Source organism: Myodes glareolus, chromosome 8 (assembly GCF_982192425.1).
Source record: "Myodes glareolus chromosome 8, mMyoGla1.1, whole genome shotgun sequence".
Taxonomy (NCBI): Eukaryota; Metazoa; Chordata; class Mammalia; order Rodentia; family Cricetidae; genus Myodes; species Myodes glareolus.
Window position 1 is genome coordinate 22,046,865 of NC_142033.1, and position 25,778 is coordinate 22,072,642.

At 39.0% G+C, this 25,778-nt stretch overlaps 2 protein-coding genes across 4 annotated transcripts in view; one reads left to right on the plus strand and one right to left on the minus strand.

The window, feature by feature from the left end:
• The window catches only part of Stap1 (signal transducing adaptor family member 1), a 37,261-nt gene extending 26,505 nt beyond the window's left edge, over positions 1-10,756 (minus strand). For all 3 annotated transcript variants that reach the window (XM_085691709.2, XM_048446294.3, XM_085691708.2), the window contains exon 1: positions 10,548-10,756. In XM_085691709.2, coding sequence (XP_085547835.2) covers positions 10,548-10,667 — 120 coding nt within the window. In that variant the 5' untranslated portion in view covers positions 10,668-10,756. The remainder of the gene's footprint in view (positions 1-10,547) is intronic.
• A 6,958-nt stretch (positions 10,757-17,714) lies between these two features.
• Cenpc (centromere protein C) overlaps positions 17,715-25,778 on the plus strand; it is a 49,566-nt gene continuing 41,502 nt past the window's right edge. The window contains 4 exon segments of the mRNA XM_048446296.3: positions 17,715-17,969; positions 20,633-20,676; positions 21,139-21,209; positions 22,836-22,906. Coding sequence (XP_048302253.3) covers positions 17,952-17,969; positions 20,633-20,676; positions 21,139-21,209; positions 22,836-22,906 — 204 coding nt within the window. The 5' untranslated portion in view covers positions 17,715-17,951.

The following is a 25,778-nucleotide window of genomic DNA, read 5'->3' on the forward strand; positions in this document are numbered from 1 at the left end:
AGATCTTGTCTTTTACTACTTGTCATGTAGATTAGAATCATGTATGTCTCTCTTAGGGTCCTCATTGTTGTCTAGGTTCTCTGCAATTGTGGTTTGTAACCTGATTTTCTTTGCTTTATGTTTAAAATCTACTTATGAGTGAGTACATGTGATAAGTGTCTTCCTGGATCTGGGTTACCCACTCAACACTGAGTCATTTTTCCTCTCTCTCTTTCTCTTTTCCTTTCCCTCCCTCCCTCCCTCCCTCCCTCCCTCCCTCCCTCCCTCCTTTCTTTCTTTCTTTCTTTCTTTCTTTCTTTCTTTCTTTCTTTCTTTGTTTTTTGAAAAGATCTTACTTAAAAGCTCTTGCTGGCCTGAAACTTGCTATGTAGATCATACTGGCCATGAAGTCCAGAGCTCTGTCTCCCAAATTCTGGGATTAAAGGTGTGTACCATCACACCTGGCTATTTGCTGCATATTTTGCCCATAAATGCTTTTAAATTGGCATGCATATTACTATTATATAATATTCTTAGACATTTTAATGCTTTATTTTGCAGTTGATTCTTTTTTTAAAACATTATATATGTTTATTTTAATATATATATATATATATATATATATATATATATATATCAGTATTTTCACCCCTGCATGTATTTTATTAGCACCACATGTGTGCCTCTATCCCTGAAGGCCAGAAGGGGACACTAGACCCCTTGGAATTGGTCTTACAGACAGTTGTGAATCACCACATGGGTGCTGGAAATTGAACCAAGTCCTCTGGAAAAGCAGCGAGTGCTCTTAACCACTGAGCCATTTCTTCAGGCCTATGGTTAATTCCTGATTAAAGCCTTTTCAAATTTATTTTTGTGTAATATTTGACTTGTGCTTAACTACTTGATCTCTGAAACTCTACTCATTAATTTAAAATTTTTTATTCAATTCTCGTGGACGCTCAAATGAGTGACAGAGTCACTTAAAAGGTCATATTAGGACATGGGCCCACCTTCCTAGAGCAGGTAAAAGGACAGAATGAATGAATAAATACAGTTACAGCGGTTAGCTGAGAGTATAACTGTTAGTCTGGGCTTGTGAAACTGTATTTACTTTTGATATAGCTCAGGCTATATTAAAGATTGGTGGTAAAAAGGATTTAATGCTTCATAGTTGAAGTTTAAAGACAGAATTTCATTCATGAAGTTAACATTTAATTATTAATACATTCACATTACCGTGAATTTTATACAAATAACATTCTATATGTAAAAAATTCAGACTCCCATTTCAGTTACCTCCGGCTTCATTTACTTCCCCTGCCCTCCCCCCCCACCAGCAGGGCCTCTTTATCTATGGCTGTCCTGTAACTCACTACACAGATAGCGCTGCAGGTTGACCTTGACATCACAGAGATCTATCTCCTCTGTCTCCCAACTACACTCTGCCCACACTTTATTCACATACCTTCATAAACATTACTAGAAATGGTCCGGAGAGAAGTACCACGGTTAAGAATGCTTACTGGTTGTGCCAGGCAGTGGTGATGCATGCCTTTACTCTCAGCACTCGGGAGGTGGAGGCAGAGGCAGGTGGATCTCTGTGAGTTTGAGGCCAGCTGGTCTACAAGAGCCAGTTCCAGGACAGTTAGGGCTGTTACACAGAGAAACTGTCTCTCAAAACAAACAAATGAACAAACAAACAAAGAATGCTTAATGGCCGTATGGTGGAGCATGCCTTCAATCTCAACACTCCAGAGACAGAGGTAGGCAGATCTCTAAGTTTGAGGCCAGCCTGGCCTATAGAGTGAGTTCCAGGACAGCCATAGCTACATGAGAAACCCTATCTAGAGAGAGAGAGAGAAAAAAAAAAAGGAATGTTTCCCTTTTTCCAAAGACGTGACTCAGTTCCCAGTATCCATGTTGCAAATATCCACACATAGACAACACACATACACGTAATTAAAATTAAATCTTGAAAACAAAACACTCAAAGCATTTTCTATAAGAGAGAATAAAGGTCAATGTGCAAGCATACTTGTTCATTTTTCAATTGTGTGTATGTGGGTGCGTGCACACCTAATGCATTTACATCCACTATGTGTGTTCAGGAACCCACGGAGGCCAGCAGACGGTCTGATCTCCTGGATCTGGATTGAATGGTAGTTGTGAGCTACCACATGGATGCTAGGAACTGATCCCAGGTCCTCTGCAAGAGTAGCAAATGCTCTTAACCAGTAAGCCACCGCTTCATCCTTAACAAGCATATGATTAATACAAATTTCTGCCTTTGTCATATTTACCTAAGCACATTACATGACATGGTCAAAATTCAAAAGGCAGAAAATAGATTCACCTAATTTGTGGGAGAAAAGATAAAAGTTATACTTTAGTGGTATGTACATATGGTCAGATTTAAATAAAATGATCATATTACTGCAGTAACCTACCCCAAACACAGAGGTGGGACTTGGAAAGATGTATCCTTACTCATGGCAAGCGGTCTTTCCACCCCCACGAACTGAGAGCTGACTGCAACATATAGTAGGCCTATGGAAGCAACTAAGGGGTCAATCAAAATTCCTTCCTAAAAGATGATTACAAAACAGAGGAAAGAGGTTCCTGAAATCCGAATGTCTAATGTGTGCGAACACTTCTTAGAGTCAAGTAGATTATTAAGAGAACAAACCTTAGTTTTGACCCCTTTAGAAATGTCTTTCCTTCTGCTCACTGAGGACGCCAAGCTTCCTGTCACTACAGTAGCCCTGTTTTTGGCCTCTGCTACATTTTACACTCTCTCGTATAGTCTTCACTAATGGATGCTACCAGAGTGACTGATGTCTGAATCGAACAGGATTGAGCATCAAACAGGTAAGGTCGGGAGGCAGGATACTTCACTCACCCCTTCCGGTCCTCACTTCGCCTTAGCTGTGTGGAGAGAAGAGTGGGTGCTCTGCTCGACTTCCTGCCAGGGAGCAAAGGGCCTAAGAAGTGTAGGCTTGGGCCTCTCGAGTTGACTCAGTCATTCAAGGTAGCTCACTCTATGTTGAAGTGTTAGCTGCTTAGGTCTACTATCAAACAACATATTGGTAGACTTTATCAGTAATAAAACAAAGACCCTTAGTTATGTAATTCCTGAGTCTGTTTGGTTTAAAACTTGGGGGAAGAAAAAAAATCACAGTAGAAGATCCTAAACATTTAAAGTTGGGGAAAGAGAGAGAGACATGGCTGCTTGTGGAACTTCTCTGAACCGGCAGAAATAAAGGTCCTGGGTGGCAAGGTGTCAAGAGGGAGGCCCAAGCATGAGAAACAGAGCAGATAAGAAAAGAAGTAAAGAAGACAAAAGCAGTAGCTGGGACCAGGGGGTCTTGCATAAGCTGATGACCAAGTTACAGATGGCTTTAAGCTACCATGTGGGTGCTGGAAGCTGAAACTTTATCCTTTGGAAAAGCAGCTCTTAACCACTGACTCATATCTCCAACCTGGAATTGTTTTTAATGTAGTGATTTATATGGTCATCTGAGAGAATGGTGATATACTTTAAAGGTATGTTCTAACGAGACTGTGAAAGAGAAGGGCAGGTTATCTTCAAGAACAGAATAATGAAATATTGTCCTTCCTATACAAAATCATTCCTAAAGCTTTCCTTTTTAATTATTTTAAAACATTTTCATTCCTCCTTTCTTTAGTGTTTGTATAGTAGCAGGCTATTGTTGGTTCCTAGCCAGCTGGATAGCTTAGACCCAAAATAATCACACAGAAACTGTATTAATTAAATCCCTACTTGGCCCCTTAGCTCTAACTCTTACATCTCAATCTAACCCATTTCTATTAATCTGTATATCGCCACATGGCAACAAAGTTTCGGCATGTCTGACTCTGGTGGCGGCTCCATGACTTCTCCCTCCTGTCTTCCTTCTCCCAGCATTCAGTCCAGTTTTCCCCACCTACCTAAGTTCTGCCCTATCAATAGACCAAGGCAGTTTCTTTATTCATTAGCCAATAAAAACAACAGAAGGATCTCCCACACCAGTGTCTGTGTGCGTGCATGCACATATATACCATAGTGCTCATGTTGGGGTCAGAGCACAACTTGCTGGATGGAGTCCATTTTCTCCTACCATGTGAGTTTCTGGGCGCAAACTTGGGTAAGCAGCCTTACCCTTTGCCCCTGAGCCATCTCTTGGGTCCAGAAGTTATTCTTACATTTGGAGATGTTTTAAAAACTTCAGAGAGAAATTTCACTGCAGAAGTTGCTAATATGTACTGGCCCCTCGTTCAGTTGGGAGTTGTGTAAAACTGGTGGTACAAAGTAGTATTTGATACTGTTGAAACAGAATGAACTATCACGGACTTGACCCACGATGAATTAACAAGAACAATTACATCTGAGGAGCTGGCTTATTTGGTTTACCACACTTTTTTTTTTTTTTTTTTTTTGCCGGTGGGTAGGGGGAGCTTTCAAACTCTTCTCTGTCAGTAAGCCTCTGTCATGAAAGGAGCAGGTCACAGCTATTCTGTATTTCAGATCTAGGTGAGCACTGTAGAAACCGTTGAAATCTATGGGCATCATTTAGGAAATATAACCACTAGTGATGTTTAATGAATATGCAGCCTCTAAAATCAAACCCAAGATAGTCGTAGAGAAAACACTAGAAGTCACTCTACCACTCTGTTCATTTTCCTAACTAGCCTTCAGAAGAAAAACAAAGCTAGCATCATTTTTAAAGGGCAAGGGTTATTGAGATTCCTCAGAATATACATGCAGGTATCTCTTTGTGTTCCTGAGAAAAATTACAGAGATGGTCTGACACAAAAGAATGATATTAATTGAGTAGAATTCACCAGGGAGCAAACAGAAGTTAAAAGGTGAAAAAAAATCTTATTGATGGATAGAGAGAATTAAGAAGAAATTATTAAGTAGAGTAAGAACCAAATATAAAGGCACTGACTTGAGTACAAAGGAAGGAAAAGTAGGGTGAGAAATAACAGTGTGACCCATGAGCTTCTGCAATGGATAGTCACAAACTCCCAGACAGGGAAAAGTCAGAACTCTGAATCAGTTTCTGAGAAGACCGTATGGATCCCAGGATAACTTGGCTAATACTAAATAATTAGTACCCCGGTAGGTATTTTTATTTGTATAGATATTTAAATATTTTAAAAATTAACTTGATGGCCATGTCTCTGAGTAGAGGGCATTTAACACGCAGTTTCTTGCTTTTTATTATTTTTATTGAGCTATATATTTTTCTTTGCTCCTCTCCCATCCTTTCCTCTCCCCTTCTACCCTCTCCCATGGTCCCCATGCTCCCAATTTACTCAGAAGATCTTGTCTTTTTCTACTTCTCATGTAGTTTAGATTCATGTATGTCTTTCTTAGGGTCCTCATTGTTGTCTAGGTTCTTTGGGATTGTGAATTGTAGGTTGGTTTTCTTTGCTTTATGTTTAAAAGATACTTATGAGTGAGTACATATGATATTTGTCTTTCTGGGTTTGGGTTACTTCACTCAATATGATGTTTTCTAGATCCATCCATTTGACTGCAAATTTCAAGATGTCATTTTTTTCTGTTATGTAGTACTCCATTGTGTAAATGTACCACAGTTTCCTTATCCGTTTTTCAGTTGAAGGGCATTTAGGTTGTCTGGCTATGACAAACAATGCTGTTATGAACATAATTGAGCACATGTCCTTGTGGCATGATTGAGCATCCTTTGGATATATACCCAAAAGTGGTATTACTGGGTCTTGAGGTAGGTTGTTTTCTAATTTTCTGAGAAATTGCCATACTAATATCCAAAGGGGCTGTACCAGCTTGCATTCCCACCAGCAATGTAGGAGTGTTCTCTTTAGCCCACAACCTCTCCAGCATAAGTTGTAATCAGTGTTTTTGATTTTAACCATTCTTACAGGTATAAGATAGAATCTGAGAATTGTTTAATCTGTATTAAATCTTTGGAGTAAAAGTACTGAAGTGAGATCTCTAACTTGTCCCTTGCTCCATAGTCCTCGATGACTTTGTAGTTCAAGTTTAAGGTCAATGTCAATGTCTCATTATACTCAGCTTACTGTTGAGTTCATGATGAAATGTCTACTTAAAGGGCATCTGTAACATCTGGAAGCTACTGTTAGAAGGAATTCGAACTCGAGTTTGAGAGGCAGCATTTTGCCACATGCCTCACAATAGAATCCATACTTTCCAAGCAATGAGGAATTTTTAACAAAACTTCCATGAGCCACAGATACCCATCTGTGAGATGCACACACTTGCTATCCAAATGAGTTGTTTTAACAACCGAGTGATAAGAAATTAAGACCTTCGCACAATATCTACCACGGTCAAACTTCAATAAAATATGTTCACTATCACATCCTCTATTTGTTCCACAAATTCATTTATATGGGCAAAAGAGTGATCATTTATTTTACAAAGGAGGGAACATATTACATTTAAAGGAATTGTACACATTGCAAACTTTGAACAATCTCTTGCCTTTGCGGTATTTTTTCTTGATAATGTAACTAGAGAAGATCAGTTATAATGCAATCCATTGTAAATAGGAACACTGGAATTTATTTAAATCTCTCTCTATTCTTCTCCCCCAACAAAATGTTCCTTTTTTCCTCTAACAACAAGGGCATTTGGCTAGCCAAAGATGTTGAATAATGGTTCTCCAAAATGAGGTGCACATACCCAAAATGTGCAAGAGGATCCATTGGGAAACTTAGAGAATATCTACTTATATTCATCTCCTTTTTCTTATTTTCTTTTGCACATATTCAGTAATCTACATAGAATATTGGTAAAGGGGTACATATGTTCATTTTCTCCTAGTGAATATCTACGTTCCAAATGTTTTGCTGGTAAAGGCATGCTATTTTAACATTTTAGAGTTTCCTGGTATAGAGAATTGTGTTTTAGGACACAAATGACGTAGTATTAAAAGTTTCCTGAATGTGAGGGCCATCAGGGAATGACACTTTGATCCATTATGATGATCATATCATCATTTTAAGGTTAAGAGGACACGTTACATTCTTTAAAGCTGGTAACATCACAGATAGAACAATGGGCTATTGCTCAAACTTTCTTGTATTTAAAGTCTTGGGAAAGTTGACTTTTTTGATTTATAAAAACTGCAATGCATTTTCCATTTGATTGTGTTTTAATTATTGAATACTTCTTAGTTAATCTAAAGCCCTAATGCTGCAGTTCAAGTAAATCTTCCTTTGTCTTTCCCTTGAAAAATACTTTTCATAGATTCTTGACCTGAAATTCAGGGTCCTTCTAGGACTGTGTTAAAATCAGCATATGCTGGTACATTTACTGGGAGTGGGACACTATAATTTCTTTTAAAATGACCTGTTAACTTGAAACAATTGCTTGTGGTACCCTTTTCCTCCTACTGGGTTGCCTCATCCAGCCTTGATGTGATGACATGTGCCTACTCTTTTATTATTATTATTATTATTATTATTATTATTATTATTATTATTATTATTATATACATTGTTCTGTCTGCATGCCAGAAGAGGGCACCTGATCAAATTACAGATGGTTTTGTGCCATCATATGGTTGCTGGGAATTGAACTCAGGAACTCAGGACCTCTGGACTAGCAGTCAGTGCTCTTAACCTCTGAACCATCTCTCCAGCCCCATGACTACTCTTTTTTGTTTTTTTGTTTGTTTTGTTTTTGTTTTTGTTTTGTTCTTTTTTGAGACGGGTTCTCTGTAACTTTCTAGCCTAACCTGGAATTAGCTCTTGTAGACCAGACTGGCCTCGAACTCTTAGAGACCCGCCTGTCTCTGCCTCTGAGTGCTGGGATTAAAGGCATGCACCACCACAGCTACTCTTATTGTGACTTGTTTTGCTGTGTTTGTTTGATGTCACTGGGAGGCCTGCTCTTTACAGAGGAGAGACAGAGGGGGTGTGACTCTGTGGGAAAGGGGAGATGGGGTAGAGAGGCAGGGGGAGGGGAAACTGTGGTCGGGGATGTAATGTATGAGAGAAGAAAAAATTAAATAAAACCTTGCAATAAGAGCCTCTTGACCTATAATTTCTTTATTGAACATCTTATTCTTAAAGCAAGTTTTCTCTAGCTTAATCTTCTGAGTTTGTTTCCAGCAGGGACTCAGCATTCTCCATAGCCTCTCCAGGTCATGTATGCCATGAACTCCACCGCTGACTTGATCAACAGGACAGCATAGTGCTCACAAACTTAAGTATAGAAGCAAAGAGAGAAACACTTAAGGAAATAAGTGGGATTTCTCCACAACCGGCAGCAAGTGCCAGGGAGCGTTTGTTTGTAGACCTCAAACTGACTTTAGGATGTGAGCAGACAAAAAAGTAAAGAGGAAGAAAATGAATCTAATCTTAAGTGAGAAATTAGTATTTTATATAGTTATCATTTTCATCTGTGAAACCACCATGTACGTTGACATTGCTGTCATTCTCTTCTTCCTCTTCTGCTTAGTACACAAGGGAAAGGCAGTTGCTAATGCATTCAAATGGGCAAACAAATCAGTCTTCTCATATATACATTTCACAGTTATTTGCATTTCCATGCTCGAATTGAACTCAGGGCCCCACGCCTCTTATACAAGTGCTCTACCACTTAGTTCCATCCCCAGCCTTTACGAGAAATACTCAATTACAGTTCCTTCTGTCTTAAAGCATGCTTTCTAAGAAAAGCCAGAGTAGGAGTTAGATAAGAAATCACAATTATTACTAAGCTAAACTTCTCAGTTTGTCATGTATAAGGTATGCAATAAATACTGCTTGGAAAACAAATTGATTCAGTATTGCACTTACTTATCCCAGAAATAATGAAGAATACAGTGCAAGTAGTAATATATTATGCTAGGTAAATAGTATCTTTTTTTTTTCCTTTGCAGTTGAATAAACTGAGTTCAGGGAGATGATGGGGTCGTTTTCAGAAGGTTACAAGTTTTATGTGGAAAACGATCAAGTGCAGACGTTGTTTACTGATATTTTAAAATCGTGAATTTTCGTCTGCTAACCGTACCCACACATGCTTTGTTTAAACACCTGAAAAATCTAGTAATGCACAGTTACTAGAGATACTCTGGAAAGGCAGTCAGTGAATGATCAAATTTAAATTGCCAATTAGAATTTTACTTTTGGCTGTTCTCTGTTTTTGAAGTAAAACCATGTAGCTGAACTGCGACAACAGCAAAAATTCCAAAAAAGCTTACAAATTCACCAAGAGATGTTTAACACCTACAACAAAAATCTCAACCAGACTTTCAAATGGCAATATCTTTACCATGTACATAGAAAATATGAATATACTGTTACAGTATTTTCAAATTCATAATTTTTCATGAATGTTAATTAATCATCTGAAGCCTTGACTTATCATCGTTGAATGCTTGTTATTTCTGTAAACATTTAAAACTTCGTCAACTTCAGCCAATATTAACATTTCATAAAATTCTACCTACACCAATGACTTTCTTTACTTTTAGTAGCATTTTCATTTCTCTAATTAATTTTATGTTGTCCACAATTACAACTTTAAAAGCAGAGACACCAGAAAATGAGGACACCAAGAGAGATAAATGTGTATCTAAACTACATGGGAAGTAGGAAACTCAGCACTTAACTACTATGCGTCAGTGGTGATAAGTTACAGGAAGATGATAAGGGGATTTTAAGATGAATAATAACCTGGTCCTGCTCTAAATCATACGGAACTGTATACCGGTCAGTTGTAAGAAATGGTAAACTCATAAAATCATGAAAATTTGATATTTATTTAATATTGCTTCATTATGCATTCCGGAAATTCTGTTCACCATACTGGCCCTAAAAGAGCATTTAGGGCATTATTATGAATAGTAAACACACTAATTTTGTTTTAAAAAAGGCACTTTTGCTTTCAGAAAACTCTTAAAATATTCCATATATTTTAAAACATAAAATTTTAAATTGCACTAGCAAAGGGTACTTCTTTATTGTTTATATCAAGCTATATATTTGTCTCTGCTTCCCTCCCTTCCTCTCCCCTCCCCTTGTACCCTCTCCCATGGTCCCCATGCTCCCAATTTACTCAGGAGATCACGTCGTATCTTCATGTAATTTATCACACTGTAGCATAGTAGTTAATGGCTGAGAGAACACACAAACAAAATTATCTTGAAATGTAAAATCTTATGTGATGTTTAGAACAATTATTTGAAAATTTCATTGAGTTTTTCTACTATGGCTAAATAGTAGAACCTTATCATACTTACATATATATGCGTGTGTGTGTGTGTGTGTGTGTGTGTGTGTGTGTGTGTGTGTATACAAGCCCTTTGGTCTTTCTACTCACATACACACACACACACACACACACACTCACAGACATATACATATATGCATGCGTACATATATTCTGTGAATTGTATCTAAGCTATCAAAATTAGAATCATTCTTCTCACTGAAGGAAGAGGGTATAAGCCAAACAGAGACACAGAGGCCTCATCACATCGCACTGTCATGAAGTAAGTTTTGTGTTAAGTGAAAACTTTCGTGTTTAAAATTTCCGTTTACAGACTTACCTGGTAATCAGACCGTTTGACTAATAAAAAGCCTTCAAAGTACAGAGGCAGAGCGGTGATCTTTAACCTCTCCTGGAAGATCCTGCGGGGCGCTGGTTTCGGGGGCTTCTTAGCCATCATGCCCGTGGCTCTGGTGTTTGGGTCGCTTTCAATTCTATCCAGCCTCAGACAAAATGAAATCTCCGTTTTGTGAGAGGAAAGGCAACTGTTCAAAGAGGAAGTCCCAACTTGCTTTTTAACCACCAACCCTTCCACCAACAGGACACACACACACACACACACACACACACACACACACACACACTTTTCCCCCTTTACTTTTTGTGAAGTAAGAAAGGTCAGGCACAGAGCAACTTTTAAAAGGCAACCTCTTTTCAAGCTTCATCTGCTTAGATTCCTGGTAGCAAAATAAACAGCAGATTATCATCTGAGGATGAAAGGAACAGGTGCAGGCGCTGTGGGCTTGAGAAGAGACACCAAAGACACATTTGGTCTTTCCAGATTTTATTAGCGTTTTCTGCTCTCTGCCTTTATTTCTAAAAGATGTTACTTAAATAAAATGTGTTCATTAGAAAAATACTTATATTGAACTTATAGAATCTATAGAAAGATTTTGTTTGTTTGTTTTAAAACAGGGTCTCATTTCGTAGCCATGACTGGCCTGAAATTCTACTTTATAGACCAGGCAGGTTTCAAATTCACGGAGATCTACTTGCTTCTGCCTCCAAAGTGCTGGGATTAAGGTTTGTATCGCTAGGCCTAGCCGTGGCCATAGAGTTTTATAGGAAAGAGAAAGACAGCCTTTAGAAAAAAAAAAAAGAAAGGACTATTTTTTGCCATTTACTAAGTGCGTGTGCATGTGTGTGAGCTCACACTCAGACTCAAGTGTGCACATGCTACAATGCTTGTGTGGCGGGCGGGGAGGACAATTTGTGGGAATTGGTTTGTTCCTTTTACAATGTGGGGCTCTAGAATCTAATGAACTCAAGCCCTTAGACTTGGCAGCATGTTCCTTAACCTCCGAAACCATCTCAGTTGGCCTAGACAGGAATATTTCTGCTAAGTAAACATCTGCTTACCTATGCCTTTCTTGCCTTTTAAAAAAAGGAAGCAAAACATAAAACCTAGTTCATCAAACAATGAGGTTCTTTTGGTCTGTTGACTTGGAAGTAAAATTAATCCTTAATACACCAAGAACCAAAGATGTCTTCTTCAACCATCTCCCCCAAATAATTCAAAACTGAAAACTTAAGCATTAGCTTAATGTTTAATATGTCTTAAACGTTTCAGCTAGTTAGACCTGTCAGGGTTCCCAACCCCACTGTACGCTGGTACCACTGCATAGAAATCCCATGACAGATAGATCAAATGTACTGAGCAGTCCCCATGACTTTTCTTTACTTGCTCATGTGAAATACAAACCGATGAAGTCCCTTCCATCTTTAATATTAATATAATGAATATTAAAGATGGAAGGGTCTAAAAGATCCCCACTGCTTTTGAGATTTTTTTCAACTCTTAGTGAACCATAAATATTTGTGGCACTAGCAACATATCCAACCAAAGTGTTTCACAAACAAGTACCTTCCGCTGTAGTTATTGTTCCTAGATGTCTCAAAGCCGGTTGGTCTTTCTCCTCACAGCTCCCAGTACTGTGTGCTCACGTGCCCTCCTTTCTGTTATCTATTTGGTAATGTCTTACTCATCTCTCAAGAGCCTGGTGAAATCTTTCTGTTACTAGGTCTAATGACTTTACTATCTACTTACTAGTATTGCTTAAACCCCAAGTCTGACCAGAAATGTCCAGTCCTCATGTAGAACTTCTTAGTTTCTGGTCCTTAGTATTTATTGATTAATTATCATAATTCATTTGGCAGATTTAAAAGGTATTGGCATTGAATATAATTGTGTTGCCGGGTGTGGTGATGCACGCCTTTAATCCCAGCACCCAGGAGGCAGTGACAGGTGAATCGCTGAGTTCAGAACAGCTTTGTATGCAAATGAATTCCAGGACATCCAGAACTACACAGAGAAACCTTGTCTTGAAAAACATGCATGCACGTGCACACACACACACAAACAGATATATGCATACACACATATTTTATGTTTACAATACATAACTGGAAAAAAACTGTAATTTTAACAAGATGAATGAGTTTCCCGTCAGTTTTTTTATTGATACTAATAGGATAAAAGTGTTTTCAATAGAGTACATGAAAATTGTAGTAATAGAATCCTAGAGATTCATAGGTGCTCAGTATGGAGTTTCTTTCCTCCCCCTTTACCCAAAATTATTGACATAATGAGCTTGTCAGAACACGCTTTCCGGAAGTAAAAAAAAAAAAAGAAAGAAAAAATGGTGTAAAATCACTGCTTCTGAAGTTATACTAGAAACACTATTTAATAATTTAATTTTCTAGCCTTAGAATTTTTAGTATTGCATGAAGAATTGCTTTTAACTGGTAAAAGTTTTTCCTGTTATATGCTCACACTATTTTTATAATGTAATAGTTTGGGTGCTTATGGGTCCTTTCCCCCAATTTGATTGGCCTGGAACTCACAAAGATCAGCCTGTCTCTGATGGGACCAAAGGTATGTATACTGTTACACTCAAGTTGTGAATCTTGATTGACAGTCTTTTGTGGGACACCTAAATTAGCAAAGGACAGTTCTGGATATGTCTATGAGAAAATTTAAAGAAAAGATTAAGAGGGCAAGATCCCCTCTGGAAGTATGTGGCGCCATCCCACACACCCGGGACCCAGATGGAATAAGAGGGGGGAAGGGGGAGGGTTAGTGAGTTAGGCAAGTTCTCTCTCTGCTCCCTGGCTCTATGGTATGTGTGTGTTCGGTTGTGCCGTATCCTCTCCTCCTTTTCATGATGGACTGAGACTTCTGAAACCATGAGCAAAGTCAGCCCTTCCCCCACTAAGTTGTTTTCCCAGGTGTTTTGTCACACTGGGGAAAAGTCTAACAGAGGCCAACATACACATAGAACACCAGTTCCCAAATTACGTCAATCACAAGCTACTGTTAGCTTTAGCAGAAGCTAGGAATTCAGAACAATAGGTACTCTGGTGATAGCCTAATAATGATATCGTTAGTCAAATTTATTTAAAATTCATTCTGCCATTACAGACTCAATATATACAAAATTTAAGCGTATGCTTTTCTTTTAAGATTATTTAGTTGGTGTTGCAGGTGAAAACAAAGTAGACTGATGCTTCACATTTATTTAAACCCTTCCTAATGTGTCATTCTTTACTGTAGAAGCTGAAAATATTGGGAAAAACAAACAAACAAACAAACAAAAAAACCCCGAAAACAAATTTCTGCATTTTTCAGCAAGTTTCCCAAGTAGAATTGGGATGAGTCAATATGATTGGCAAGGCAAAAGAGAAGCAGAATCAATTCTTAAGCTTCCTTTGGATTCTTTTCACCGAAGTGTGGTGGATGGCGGGTGTGGGCATTCACACCTGTCCATAGGAAGAAGTCCAGAGGCACATCAAGGATGATTTTAGTCTTCCCAGCTGCAGGGAGACTCAGCCTCTTTGGGGCCGGAGACTGTGGACCGAGCCAGGTTTCTTTATTGTTCTCCAACCTACATTTTTAGCAAGCTGATTTCCATAGCTTCCAAAGGGACAATGCCAAATGCAAATTCTTTATTAAGGAATATCATAATGTGCCCCAATTTTTCTAAACCTTTTTTTTTTTTTTGCCTAGACTATGTACCCTTGGGAAACGTTCAGACAAGCTTCACATGGAGGGCAACAAGAGAAACAAAAGGTGGGTTTAAGGCTCAGTGCTAGCACTCGGAGTCAGACTAGGTGAAGCTCAATGAGAATTCTCCCGTCACCAAAGAAAAGGCAGGAATGGCTCATAAGTATCCGACTTCTCCATGGTAATGTGATGGGATGGTACAGTGTGCGATCTCTAGCTTCACAGATGTTGACTGTTTAGCCAGGGGCCATCGGTTGTGCTGGTGTGTATCATGTTAGGTGTGATGTGGCACCAACTCAGATGCAATAAGCAGCTTGGTGTTCACTGTTGTGTTATTTGTGGAGGCTTCCCTGAGGGGGCAGTTTTGTAATTGCGGTGGCTTCCTGATTGCATTGCCTATACGGTCTTAGAGACTGGCATTATTATCAGGTTCCTAATTTTCAATTTGCTTCATGACTGTAGAAACAGTGGCTTAACTTCACACCATGTCTTTGAGCATGGGTCTCCTCCCTCCCGACCTCCCTCCCAACACATGGCTTTACCATTCCTCCCTGCCCTAAGCAAAGACCTGTATTTTGAGATCTGTATTTTGTTTATTGCCCTCTTAAGCTCACAAGTTAAGTAAAATATCCACCTTTGTCAGGATAAGTTCTGGGCCTAGGAAATTAACCTTGTATCTTGTCTCCCTGCAAGACCTGCAAGCCCCAGGCTTTAGAAGCAGCTAGCATTTCCTATGTTAGTTAACAATCACAGACCTCAGTATTTCCTTATCAGCTAGGGGTGTCTCCAGACCTAAATTCCAGCATCCTACCTCCCCTCCCCCTTGCCTGTTTGCTATATAACAGCTTCTGAGGAATAATAAAGTGGGCAGCTTGTTAAGAAAGCTAGACTTACTGTCATTTCTCGTGTCTCTTGCCCTTCTATTCCTCTCCTCCAGGTTTATCAGGGACCCCCGTTTATGTCCCTCTGGATGGGATACCTCCCAAGTTTCTGTAAGCTGTTAAATGCCTGATGGTGGATGAGTTTTAATCTGAGCTAGTGATTATAAATCCTTGTTCTTTATAACCATTCCTAGATAAATACAGTCCTTCACTGGCCATAGAATTCGTGAAATTTTATTCTAACTTCGGATGTGTGCCAGAATCAGATTCTATTTCGCAAACATTAGTGTATTTTTAAATATAAGGAAAGTTTTTCCTGTTTCAGCATTTCATCAATGTTTCATTTCTGCCCCATATCTTTGTTGGCAGTTTTTCTTTGTATTTCCTCTTTTACATAAGCTCTTATTTTTATGTACTACCTATATAAGATAAAGTTTGGCATTTTCATCATTTATGGTTTTCTATAGTCATTTTGAATTGACAGATATCTAAAGATGATCCAAGCATAGGACATAGTGTGGCATTTCCCCTGTGAGACATCAGGAACATCTCAGAATCACTTATGTGCAAGGCAGGTATGATCATATAGACAACGACTGTTGTCGTCCCAGAGTTCAAAACTAACCTCTGTGAGCTGACATTCCTGTAAGTCAGGCAGGAACAGCGCTCCAGCTGGTTGGCTTTGATGATGTGGAGGATTCCAGGTCCCGGGGCATTTCCCCACTTTGTGGCTTTCTGAGCTGTAAGCTTGGTGAGGTCTCGAGACACCAGCTGAATTCTTCCTGGTGGTCTCCACTCTCCTCACTCACTGGCCGACCTCAGCATTTTGATGACAAAATGGTAGTGGCTGTCCTGGTCAATCATTTTCAGTGCGTGACCTTTCTGAAAGTTTCACACGGACTTTCAAGAGCTTCACACTCTGAGGGGGACAGAGTATTTTTGCTTGTGTAGAAGCCTTCAGGTTTTCTTTCATCAGCATAGCACCGGGAGGTGGGGGGGAGTCAAACTTCCTAGTCACCATGGCCGTCGTCATTGATCAGAACGTTTAAACCCCTGTATTAGTGATGCTCTCTTTGTCTTTAGGAGCTGGGAGACTCAAAGATTTACTGTCAAATTTGTTTATTCTCCTGGAGTTTAGAAATTGTTTATGCTTACTGGTTCCCAAGGTTTCAAAGCAAAAGTCCATTTTTTTTTAATCCTGAACATTTTATATGACTCTCTAGACTCCCTCTCAACTGCTTATACAGCAAAAAGTGTCTGCACGTTGAACAATTCAGCATCATATGCTTACTTCTATTTGGCCACAGCTTTTATTCAAAATACCCACAAAGTACCCCCGTTGCATTTGAGGACAACAGTGCCAAAATTGTTTCCAATATAGGAGAAAGACTATTTCAGTTTCTAGGATCAGTTGACTCCTCTTCGAGGTTTATCTAGTCGTTGCTGTTGTACAAAGTACAAGTTGCCTGGATTCTGCCCCTTTCCATTGGAGAATAGGATTAATAAATACATTTCTGGCCTGTTAGGTTTGCAGCACCTCTGCTGCCTCCTGGCGGATCTGGCCGGCAAGCTCGGCAGATGTCGGCGCAGCCCAGAGCACAACCCCATCATTCTAAAACAATCTCCAATTAAAAGAAAATTACTTTATAGGTGTGAGTGTTTTGTTTGCGTGTATGCATCACGTGCATGCCTGGTGCCGGCTGAGGTCGGAAGAGCGCGGTGGATGCCCTGGAACTAGAGCTACAGACGGTTGTGAGGTGAGGTTTGGATGCTGGGAACGGAACTTTGCTCTGAAAGTGCTGCAAGCACTCTTGACCACAGAGACAGCTCTTAAATCCTCATCCATTCACTCATTATTTATTTGCTTTTAAAGGACATTTGTCTTCTCAGGATATAGATCAGCTAAATTACAACTACTTGACTCTAGGCGACCCAGAAGTGGTACAAGATAGTCCTTAGAACATCGGTTTAATGTTGTTTTCCAATCTGGGCCATTACTTTAATTTTGCATGAGACTGAAGTAGCCGTTTTTCCTTAATAAGTCGCTTTGCTAATGCGTATACGTGTATATATTTATGCAGATTATTTATCTGCAATACTTCATAAATGATTTCCACATACTCGAAAAAAGAAGACATTATTCTTGCTATTATTTTCAGAGATAGATGACGAATCTGTGTAGTGTAATCTGTTCAACACATCTGCAATTTCTCCCTCTAATCCTTTTTCCTTTCGTTTTTTTTCGAGACAGAAAGGTTTCTCTGTAGCCCTGGCTGCCTAGGAACTCGCTTTGTAAACCAGGGGCCACCGGCAAGAGGCGGGACGACGGGCGGGAGGCGGGGCGACGGGCGGGAGGCGGGGCGACGGGCGGGAGGCGGGACGACGGGCGGGAGGCGGGACGACGGGCGGGAGGCGGGACGACGGGCGGGAGGCGGGGCGGGAGGAAGATACGGCCCGCTGGAAACCAAGGCCCGTGGTGGGAGGGCGGGGCGATCTGAGAAAGGCGGGTTGATAGGTTGGACTGGCTCAGGGGCGGGATGAAGGGCGGGACTCTAACGCCAATAACGGCCAGAGTGCTTGCCGCTGCGCGGTGCGTTTTGCGCAAGCGCGACTCTTTTGAATCCTCCTTTGCGCCTGTTTATTTAGGACCTAGTTTGAAGTGCGGAACCCGAGGCTCCTGGGCTGCCGCCTCCGTCCGGAATCTGACTCAAGGCGGACGACTTTTTTCTTGACCCTCCTGGAACCCTGGCCTGCTGGGGTTTCTCTCCCTGGCCTCAGCTGGGCTTTGTGGGCCGGAAACATGGCCTCCTTTCATCTGGTAAGTTCTGGTCTGGACCCTGACTCTGACCTGAAGCGGCGGCCCTGGGGTCGAGCGGTCCAGACGCCGGGCGGGTGGGTCGAGGTGGGTGCTCTGGGGTGATCAGGGGTGGGTCGGGTGGGTGCTGTGAGCGGCTGTCAGGGGTGGGTGCTGTCAGCGGCTGGTCAGGGGTGGATGTTGTGACCGGCTGGTCGGGGTGAGTACTGTGGGGGTGATCAGGGGTGGGTCAGGGTGGGTGCTGTGAGTGGCTGGTCAGGGTTAGGTGCTCTGGGGGTGATCAGGGGTGGGTCGGGGTGGGTGCTGTGAGGGTGATCAGGGTTGGGTCGGGTGGGTGCTGTGAGCGAGTTGTCAGGAGTGGGTTGAAAGCAGCACAGGTAATAAAGCAGATGTAATTGTGGACCACCAGCTGGAGTAACTGGACTGTTAGTCTCAAGGTTTCCCACCGTAGTCTCGTCTATGCCTGCTTTTATTTCTGAAGAGATTGTTCCCGTTTCCACATTTTAGCCTCGATTTCCTAGTCTTCCAAATACTCCTTACTACTGTACAAGTCCGTCTTGACGGCCTGGAAATACTTGAGTATTAATTTCTCCTTAGAACAAAAACCAACCAAACAAAACCCCCTGAACTTATACTTTTTGTCAAAGTGCTATTATGTGTAGTTTCTAATATTAATGGGACACCTGTTATTGATAAAGCTTTTATTTAAGACAACCATTTTTTTTAAAAAGGTGCCAACTTTGAATGTCTGGCTTGGACCAGAACTTGCCACTTTGTTTCTTGACGCATTGATGTTCATTAGTCTTTCAAATTTTAGTGATTACTATGCCCTAACCTAGCAGTTCTCTTTATCTTTTTAAGAAAATCTTCATCGATGATCTCCTATTATGTAGCTGTATATGTATGCTTGAACATGTATGAAATGACAATATAGTGTGCATTCTGTAAAATTATATATATCATATATAATTTACACTGTATGTAATCAGAGGAAAAGTCTTTAAAGCCACAAAGCAACAAAACGTAACAGATGTTTGTTGTATATTATCAAATACCTATTAAAAACCTACCACTGTTTTGAGTTTATTAGTTCTGATAACAATGTGTTGTCTATGTAGAAGATAAGGGCAGAGAAGAGAAGGTATTCATATATACTTAAGTGTTTTCAAGGGCGTTTCCTACCTTAGACATACTTGTTTTTAACCAAAGAAACTTTTGTTTTTTCTTAGTGTGGGTTTGGGTTTTGGATAGGGAGGATGAGGGAGTGCTAACAAGGTACCTAAGTACCTAGTGGATAGAGACCAAGAATTCGGCTAAGCGACCTACAACAGGATGCCATCTACTCCAAATAGAGGTTGGCAAATCCAGTTGTGTTGTACAATTTTTTCTTTCCTGTGAACTATAGTCTTGGTGGAAGAAAACCAAGTTGAGATCAACTGAAGGATAGGTTGAAGTTGGCAGGTTGTAGTTTCAAATGAATATTTTCTAGATTTTAACTGAGAACTGTCTGTGCTCTGCTCCTGGTTCTCTCACTGTGTTTTCTCTATTATCTATCCCTAGCTGGTCTCGCATCTTCCATATAGTCTTGTTTAGGCTACTTCTTTCTTTCTCTGCTCTGGGCTCTTTCCAGATGCCTCTGGCCATTGTAACTCATATCTACAATAAAAACCTTCCCCTTAACCATACCATGTCATGCTGTCAGTTTTATGATGTGTTTTTTTTTAATCTCTCCTATCTACCTTTATTAAGATGGAGTCTCACTATTTAGCACAGCCAGGTTAATATCAAAGTTGAAATCCCCTGGCCTTAGCCTCATCAAGTTCTGGGACTGCAAATGAGTACCCCTGTGCTGGGGAATTGCTCTAGTATCGTTTGCATGTTTTATTCCTTCTGTCTTGTCTCAAGTTCTTGTTCTGCATCTCTGTGGCTTTCTTTTGGGCAAATTAAACTCCTTCACTGAGCGCACAATATTTATATATATTACATTAATATATCCAATGAAGGATATTATATATTATATGTACTATATATAAAATATATATAATATTTTACTTTAGGTTGCTACTGCTTTTTTTTTTTTTCGAGACAGGGTTTCTCTGTAACTTTGAAGTCTGTCCTGAAACTAGCTCTTGTAGACCAGGCTGGCCTCGAACTCACAGAGACCCGCCTGCCTCTGCCCCCCGAGTGCTGGGATTAAAGGCATGCGCCACCACCGCCCAGCTTGCTACTGCTTTTGTTATATTTCATTATTTATCATGCTTTCTCTGTTTTCCATCTTTCAGAAAATTGTTGGGTGTTTTTGCAAATGGCTTTCTATTCCATTTTTATTGTTGTTTTATGTCTTGCTATTTCATTTAGTATGTGTACACACTCATGTGACGTGTTTATCAGGGGACAACTTCGTGGAGTTAGTTATTTTTTCCTAACTTAACTAGGGATCAAACTCATGTCATTAAGGTTGTATTATGGGAATGCAGCTCCTAATTAGCCATCTTGCCCTCCCTAAAATCTTTATAGTATTAATGGGACAATTAACAGATACTTGTTAACAGAGTAAATGAAAAAAAATATGTTCTTTTCTTAATCTTGTATTGTACTGGAATTATTTTGAAGATGAATTATATTTGATTATAGTTTAAAAAATTGATAGTTAACTTTTCTTTCAGGATCATCTAAAGAATTACCACAGAAGATTTTGCCGGCCTTCCAGGTGACATGCTTATACTTGAACTTTTAAGACAACTTATTTTCATCTTTGGAAACTGTTTTTTAAATTGAAGATAGAAAAATCTGTTACCTTTGACTGGTTGATTTCTATGTGCACTTATTTTATGCACTTATGTTTTAATTATTTTATATAAGAGAGAAATATTAATACAAGTCATGCAATAACGTAATAGAAGTAAGAAAAAAATGCTTATATAGAATTGTGGACAAGAAGAATTGAACATTGAATTATTAGCACTGAATGGTGCTATTATGGTAATATGGTAATATTAGTGAAATATGTTTGTTTTGATAAGTATTGAAGTATACTTATTTCAGTAAGTTTTTGGACCATAAAAGAGCTTGTATTTTGTTTGAAAGATTTTTTTTTCTGTACTTAGCAGACAATAACATAAGTTACAAACATCTTACAGAAATGATATATTTACCTTTTCTTTTTTATTAGAGTACCCAACATTCGTGGAAAGCAAGGCCAGAATGTGCTGGAAGTCTTACAAGACTGTTTTGATGAACAAAGTAAGGCTTCATTTCTAGATGGACTTTCAGAATTGGTGTAGATGATAATAGAAATTTATCACTAATGTCTAATGTGGCAGATATGTTCTAGCATTTAAGTATATAGAACAATTTCTTTATACCTTTGAGTATACATAACCAATCCTTGTACATTTTGGTATATTGAGGGGAATATAGAATATTACTGATATAGCTACAGTAATGTGTCACCTTTAATTTACACTAGATTCCTAAAATTTGAAATTCCATAGATCAGTTACATTCCACAAAAGAAAATATTTCCTTTGTGAAAATCTAAAATCATAAATGCTTGGAAATTCAGGACTTTGGATATGAATATCATGCATGGAAATTTCTATGAAACTTTATTTTGTGCACAAAATTACCTCCAGTCTTTGTGTATAATGTGCATATGAAATGTAAATAAATTTTGTATTTATACTCAAGAAAATTCTTTAAGATGCGTATGTAAATATTCCAAAGTCTGCTTAAAACACTAAATTAGATACTTAGAGATCCAAGCATTTCTATATGGGAAATAATATAAGGGAGAATTTGAATTTGAAGTGCTTTGAGTAACTTACATCTGTTTATTTCAAAGTGATGAATTAGGTAGGACAAAATATGTTCTGAGGCTGAGCATGAGGAGCTGAGTGGAGAGGTGGTAGATACTGTTGTTTAATGTCATCTCCAAAAGATGACTTGGAACATGGATTTCCAGTGCAGTAGTTTTCAGAGATGAGACTTTTGAGGTGTGATTAGATCGTAATGTTTCTGTCCTCATGAATGAATTTAAGCTATCCTTCAAAGGCCTTGGAAGCTTTTGTCAACTCTGTGTCTTGCTTGCTTGGGATAAAATAAAGACTCTTGCTAGATACCAAATTTCTGAGATCTCTGGCTTTTTCAATCATTCAGTTTCCTGTATTTATTTTGCAGATCTGGGTATGAAGCCCAGGGTTTTGTGGCTGTTAGGCAAGCATTCTGTTACTGAGCTACACCCCTAATTCAGTCTCAGGTATTCTGACAGCACAAGAAGTGGGACAGAGGAAAACACATCTACAGACTGAAAGCGCAGAATTTTCTTTTCTTTAGGAATTTTGTTTGCTTTTCTGTTTCTGATGTTCGCAGGACCATTTGACTACTACATTGATATCTCTGTTTCTTTAGGCTAATTGTATTCTGAAGAGGCAACTGATAGTTCATCACAGGTCATATAGAGCAGTGGTTCTCAACCTTCCTAATGTTGTGACCCTTTAATAGGGTTCCTCGTGTTGTAGTGACCATCTACCATAACATTATTTTGTTGCTACTTCATAACTGCAATTTTACTACTGTTATGAGTCATAATATAAATGTCTGTGTTTTCCAATGGTCTATGAAAAGGTCATTTGATCTCCAAGGGGTCACGACTCAAAAGTTGAGAGCCACTGATATAGAGCCATTTTAATTGTTCAGTTAGAATCTTTCTTCAATACAGGGTCTCAGTATGTGGATGAGACTAGCTTTGAATTCACAGAGATCTGCCTGCCTCTTTCACCTGAGTGCTGAGATTTTAAAAGTTTAAGTTTTATTCCACTTTTTATTTTTTAAATACTTTTAAAGTCTTGTCAATGGTTTTAATTACAGGTTCTACAGAGTCACTGCTTTCTTTCACACCTAAAGTGAAAGATAATCGCAATCAGTCAGCAAGCAACGAGGTAAGTCTAACAGGAGAACTGATGTGGGTTTGGTCCGTGTTGAACGGTGTTCTTATTTACATTTTAGTTATCTGATTCTTTAAAGAGAATCCTATGCTTCTCTTGAATTTTATAAAATTTGAGCTATTATAATTTTTTGACATTTCTAGTCATTTAAAATTGGGACAAAATCCATAAAATTATAGCAATTCTTTTAATTTCTTCTATACTAATACTTAAGAGTTTGAGGGAAATGAGCAGCTTTAAGGTTCCTGATCAGACTAACAAGTGTGGTTGTCTTTGGAAGACTGATAGGACTGGTCACTGTCCACAAAAAACTGCTTCTGGTTGGTTATGTGCCTTAAAAGGTTAGATTGATTTATCATCCAAAAGTGGAACAGTTTTAGGTAGAATTTTTTTAAGTATGTGTTTGAACCCAGGGGCACATGCCAAACACAGGGCTGGATCACTGAGCCACACTCCTAGAGGTAAAGGTTTTGAAGCTAGTGGCCCAAGAAATATTATTTGGAAGCATAGTGTTAATTAGAAAGATCATAGAAGTAAAGTTCATTAAAAACTAATAAACAGTGTTCTACCACTGGATCTTAGCTATACTACCTAGACTGATCTTGATTTCATGATTCTGATTGCTGTCTCTGTATAGATTGCCTTTAGTTTTAAGGAATGTAGACAGCCATATCTTTCAGAATTTGAGAGACTTTTTATAATATGAGAGATTATATTGATTTTTGAAAATTAAAATCAACTTTTAAATTTTCTGGGAACTCGATCATTAAAGTCTGAAGAAAGAAATTTGTACTTTGACAGTATTATACCTTTGTATAATGAATTGACTTTTTGTTTTGGCTTAAATTTAGTTTAATATTTCAGATGCTTGCGTCCATAGTCATGAATATTGGTCTCCTCTTCTGCCTTAAAATGTTTTTATTGGTCTTAACTTTTGAGTTTCCTTTTCTAGGTGGGATGAAGTATGTTATAGCAGGTCAGCAATACCCTACTGTGATAGCTAGTTAAACATAAAATATAAACAGATTATAGTTTTATAGCTTTCAGAGATAATGAAGACAGGTTTCACAGTATATAACCTGCTGCTAATTTTCCTCACGTTTGCAGGGAAAAAAATGTTCTTTATTGTTTGCTGACTTAGGGAGGTTTTTCTCTCTTGCTGATAGGTACAGGCATTAATCTAGCTTCTGTCTGTCTGAGAGGAGTATTTCTCCCAGTTTCAGATGGTTCTTTTTCTGGCCTTGGTATGTATGCATATATTATGTATTTATAATTATTAACTAATTTGAGACCCTGTCTCTCTTGAGCTTATACTCATGAGACTCTTGCCTCAGTTTACTGAGTGCTGGGATCACAGATGTGTACCATTGTGTTTAGCTTTAAAAAAATTTTTGAGACAAAGTCTCATATAGCTTAGTCTGACTTTGAACTTGCTGTGTATCCAAGGATGGCTTTGAACTCCTGACCGTTCTGTCTCCTAGGTATTGTGATTATAGTTGTACACTAGCTTGCCTGATTTAAATGCACATTTTGATGAATTTTTTTGTGCTAATTTGTAGCAAATTATTATTATTGGGGTGCACCCAAGAGCTGGCCAGCAGCTGGCTCCTAAGTTGGGTTAAAGAGAGCAGCCTCAAATCCGTCTCTTAGGTCCCTTTTAAGAAGCAAAATCATGAGTAGTTTTACAGAAGGGAGACATGGGGCAATAAGGAAATACAAAAAAAATTAAAAATCATGTTGGCACCCACCATTTGATTAGGGAGGGGTCAGCGAGAGTCAGTGATGTGGGATTTCCCTCTGTATGCTGTGAATATGTTTTATTGCCATTGGCTAATAAAGAATTTTTATAATTATGATCTTGATCAAGATATACAGTATGAAGAGCTGAGATTCTATTACAGGTAGTTGTGGTAGACAAATGAGATTTGTGTGTGTGTGTGTGTGTGTGTGTGTGTGTGTATGTTTGCGCGTGTGTGTATGTGTGCGCGTGTGTGTGTATGTGTGCGCGTGTGTGTGTGTATGTGTGCGTGTGTGTGTGTGTGTGTGCGTGTGTGTGTGTGTGTGTGTGTGCGTGTGTGTGTGTGTAATTTTAAAATTTATTAACATAAAGTTGGTAATAATTTTCTAAAACTTTTCAATGTTTTTGGGATCCATAATGACATTCTCTTTTACATTCTTGACACTGGCACTTTGCTTTAGCATTTTCTTTCATTAGTGTGACAATTCTACCAATTTTGGTCTTTGAGCAAAACTAAAGGAAGCTTAGTTTTGTTGATTCTTTCTTACACTTGTTATCAGTCTCATTATTTTTCTCCTTATATAATTTCTTCTATGCTATTTTTTATTCATATATATGTTTGTGTGTTTTTTCTCCTGTAAAAGATATTTCAAAACAGTAGAGATTTTGTATGTGATTGGGACTTTCTAAGCTGCAAGGTTAGTGTGGCCTTCAAATAAGAAATGTAATTTGGTGAATTTCAGAGATCAGTGGCATAAGAGCACCACTGCTCTTCCTAGAGGATCTGAATTCAGTCTCAGCACTCATGTTGTTGGCTCACAGCTGCCTGACTCAAGGTCCAAGGGGTCTGACACCCTCTTTGACTTCTATACTACCAGCACATATGTAGCATACACAGTTACACAGACATACGAGGAAATAGGATAAAAATCTTATTTTTTTGTTATTTTTAATTATGTGTGTGTGTGTGTGTATGTATGTATGTATGTATGTGAGTACAAGTACCTGACGAGGCCAGAGGTGTTGGTTCCTCTTGGGCCTGGAGTTAAAGATGGTTGTGAGTCACCTGCTGTAGATACTGAGGCTCAAACTTGGGCCCTTTGGAAAGCAATGTGACCTCCTAACTGC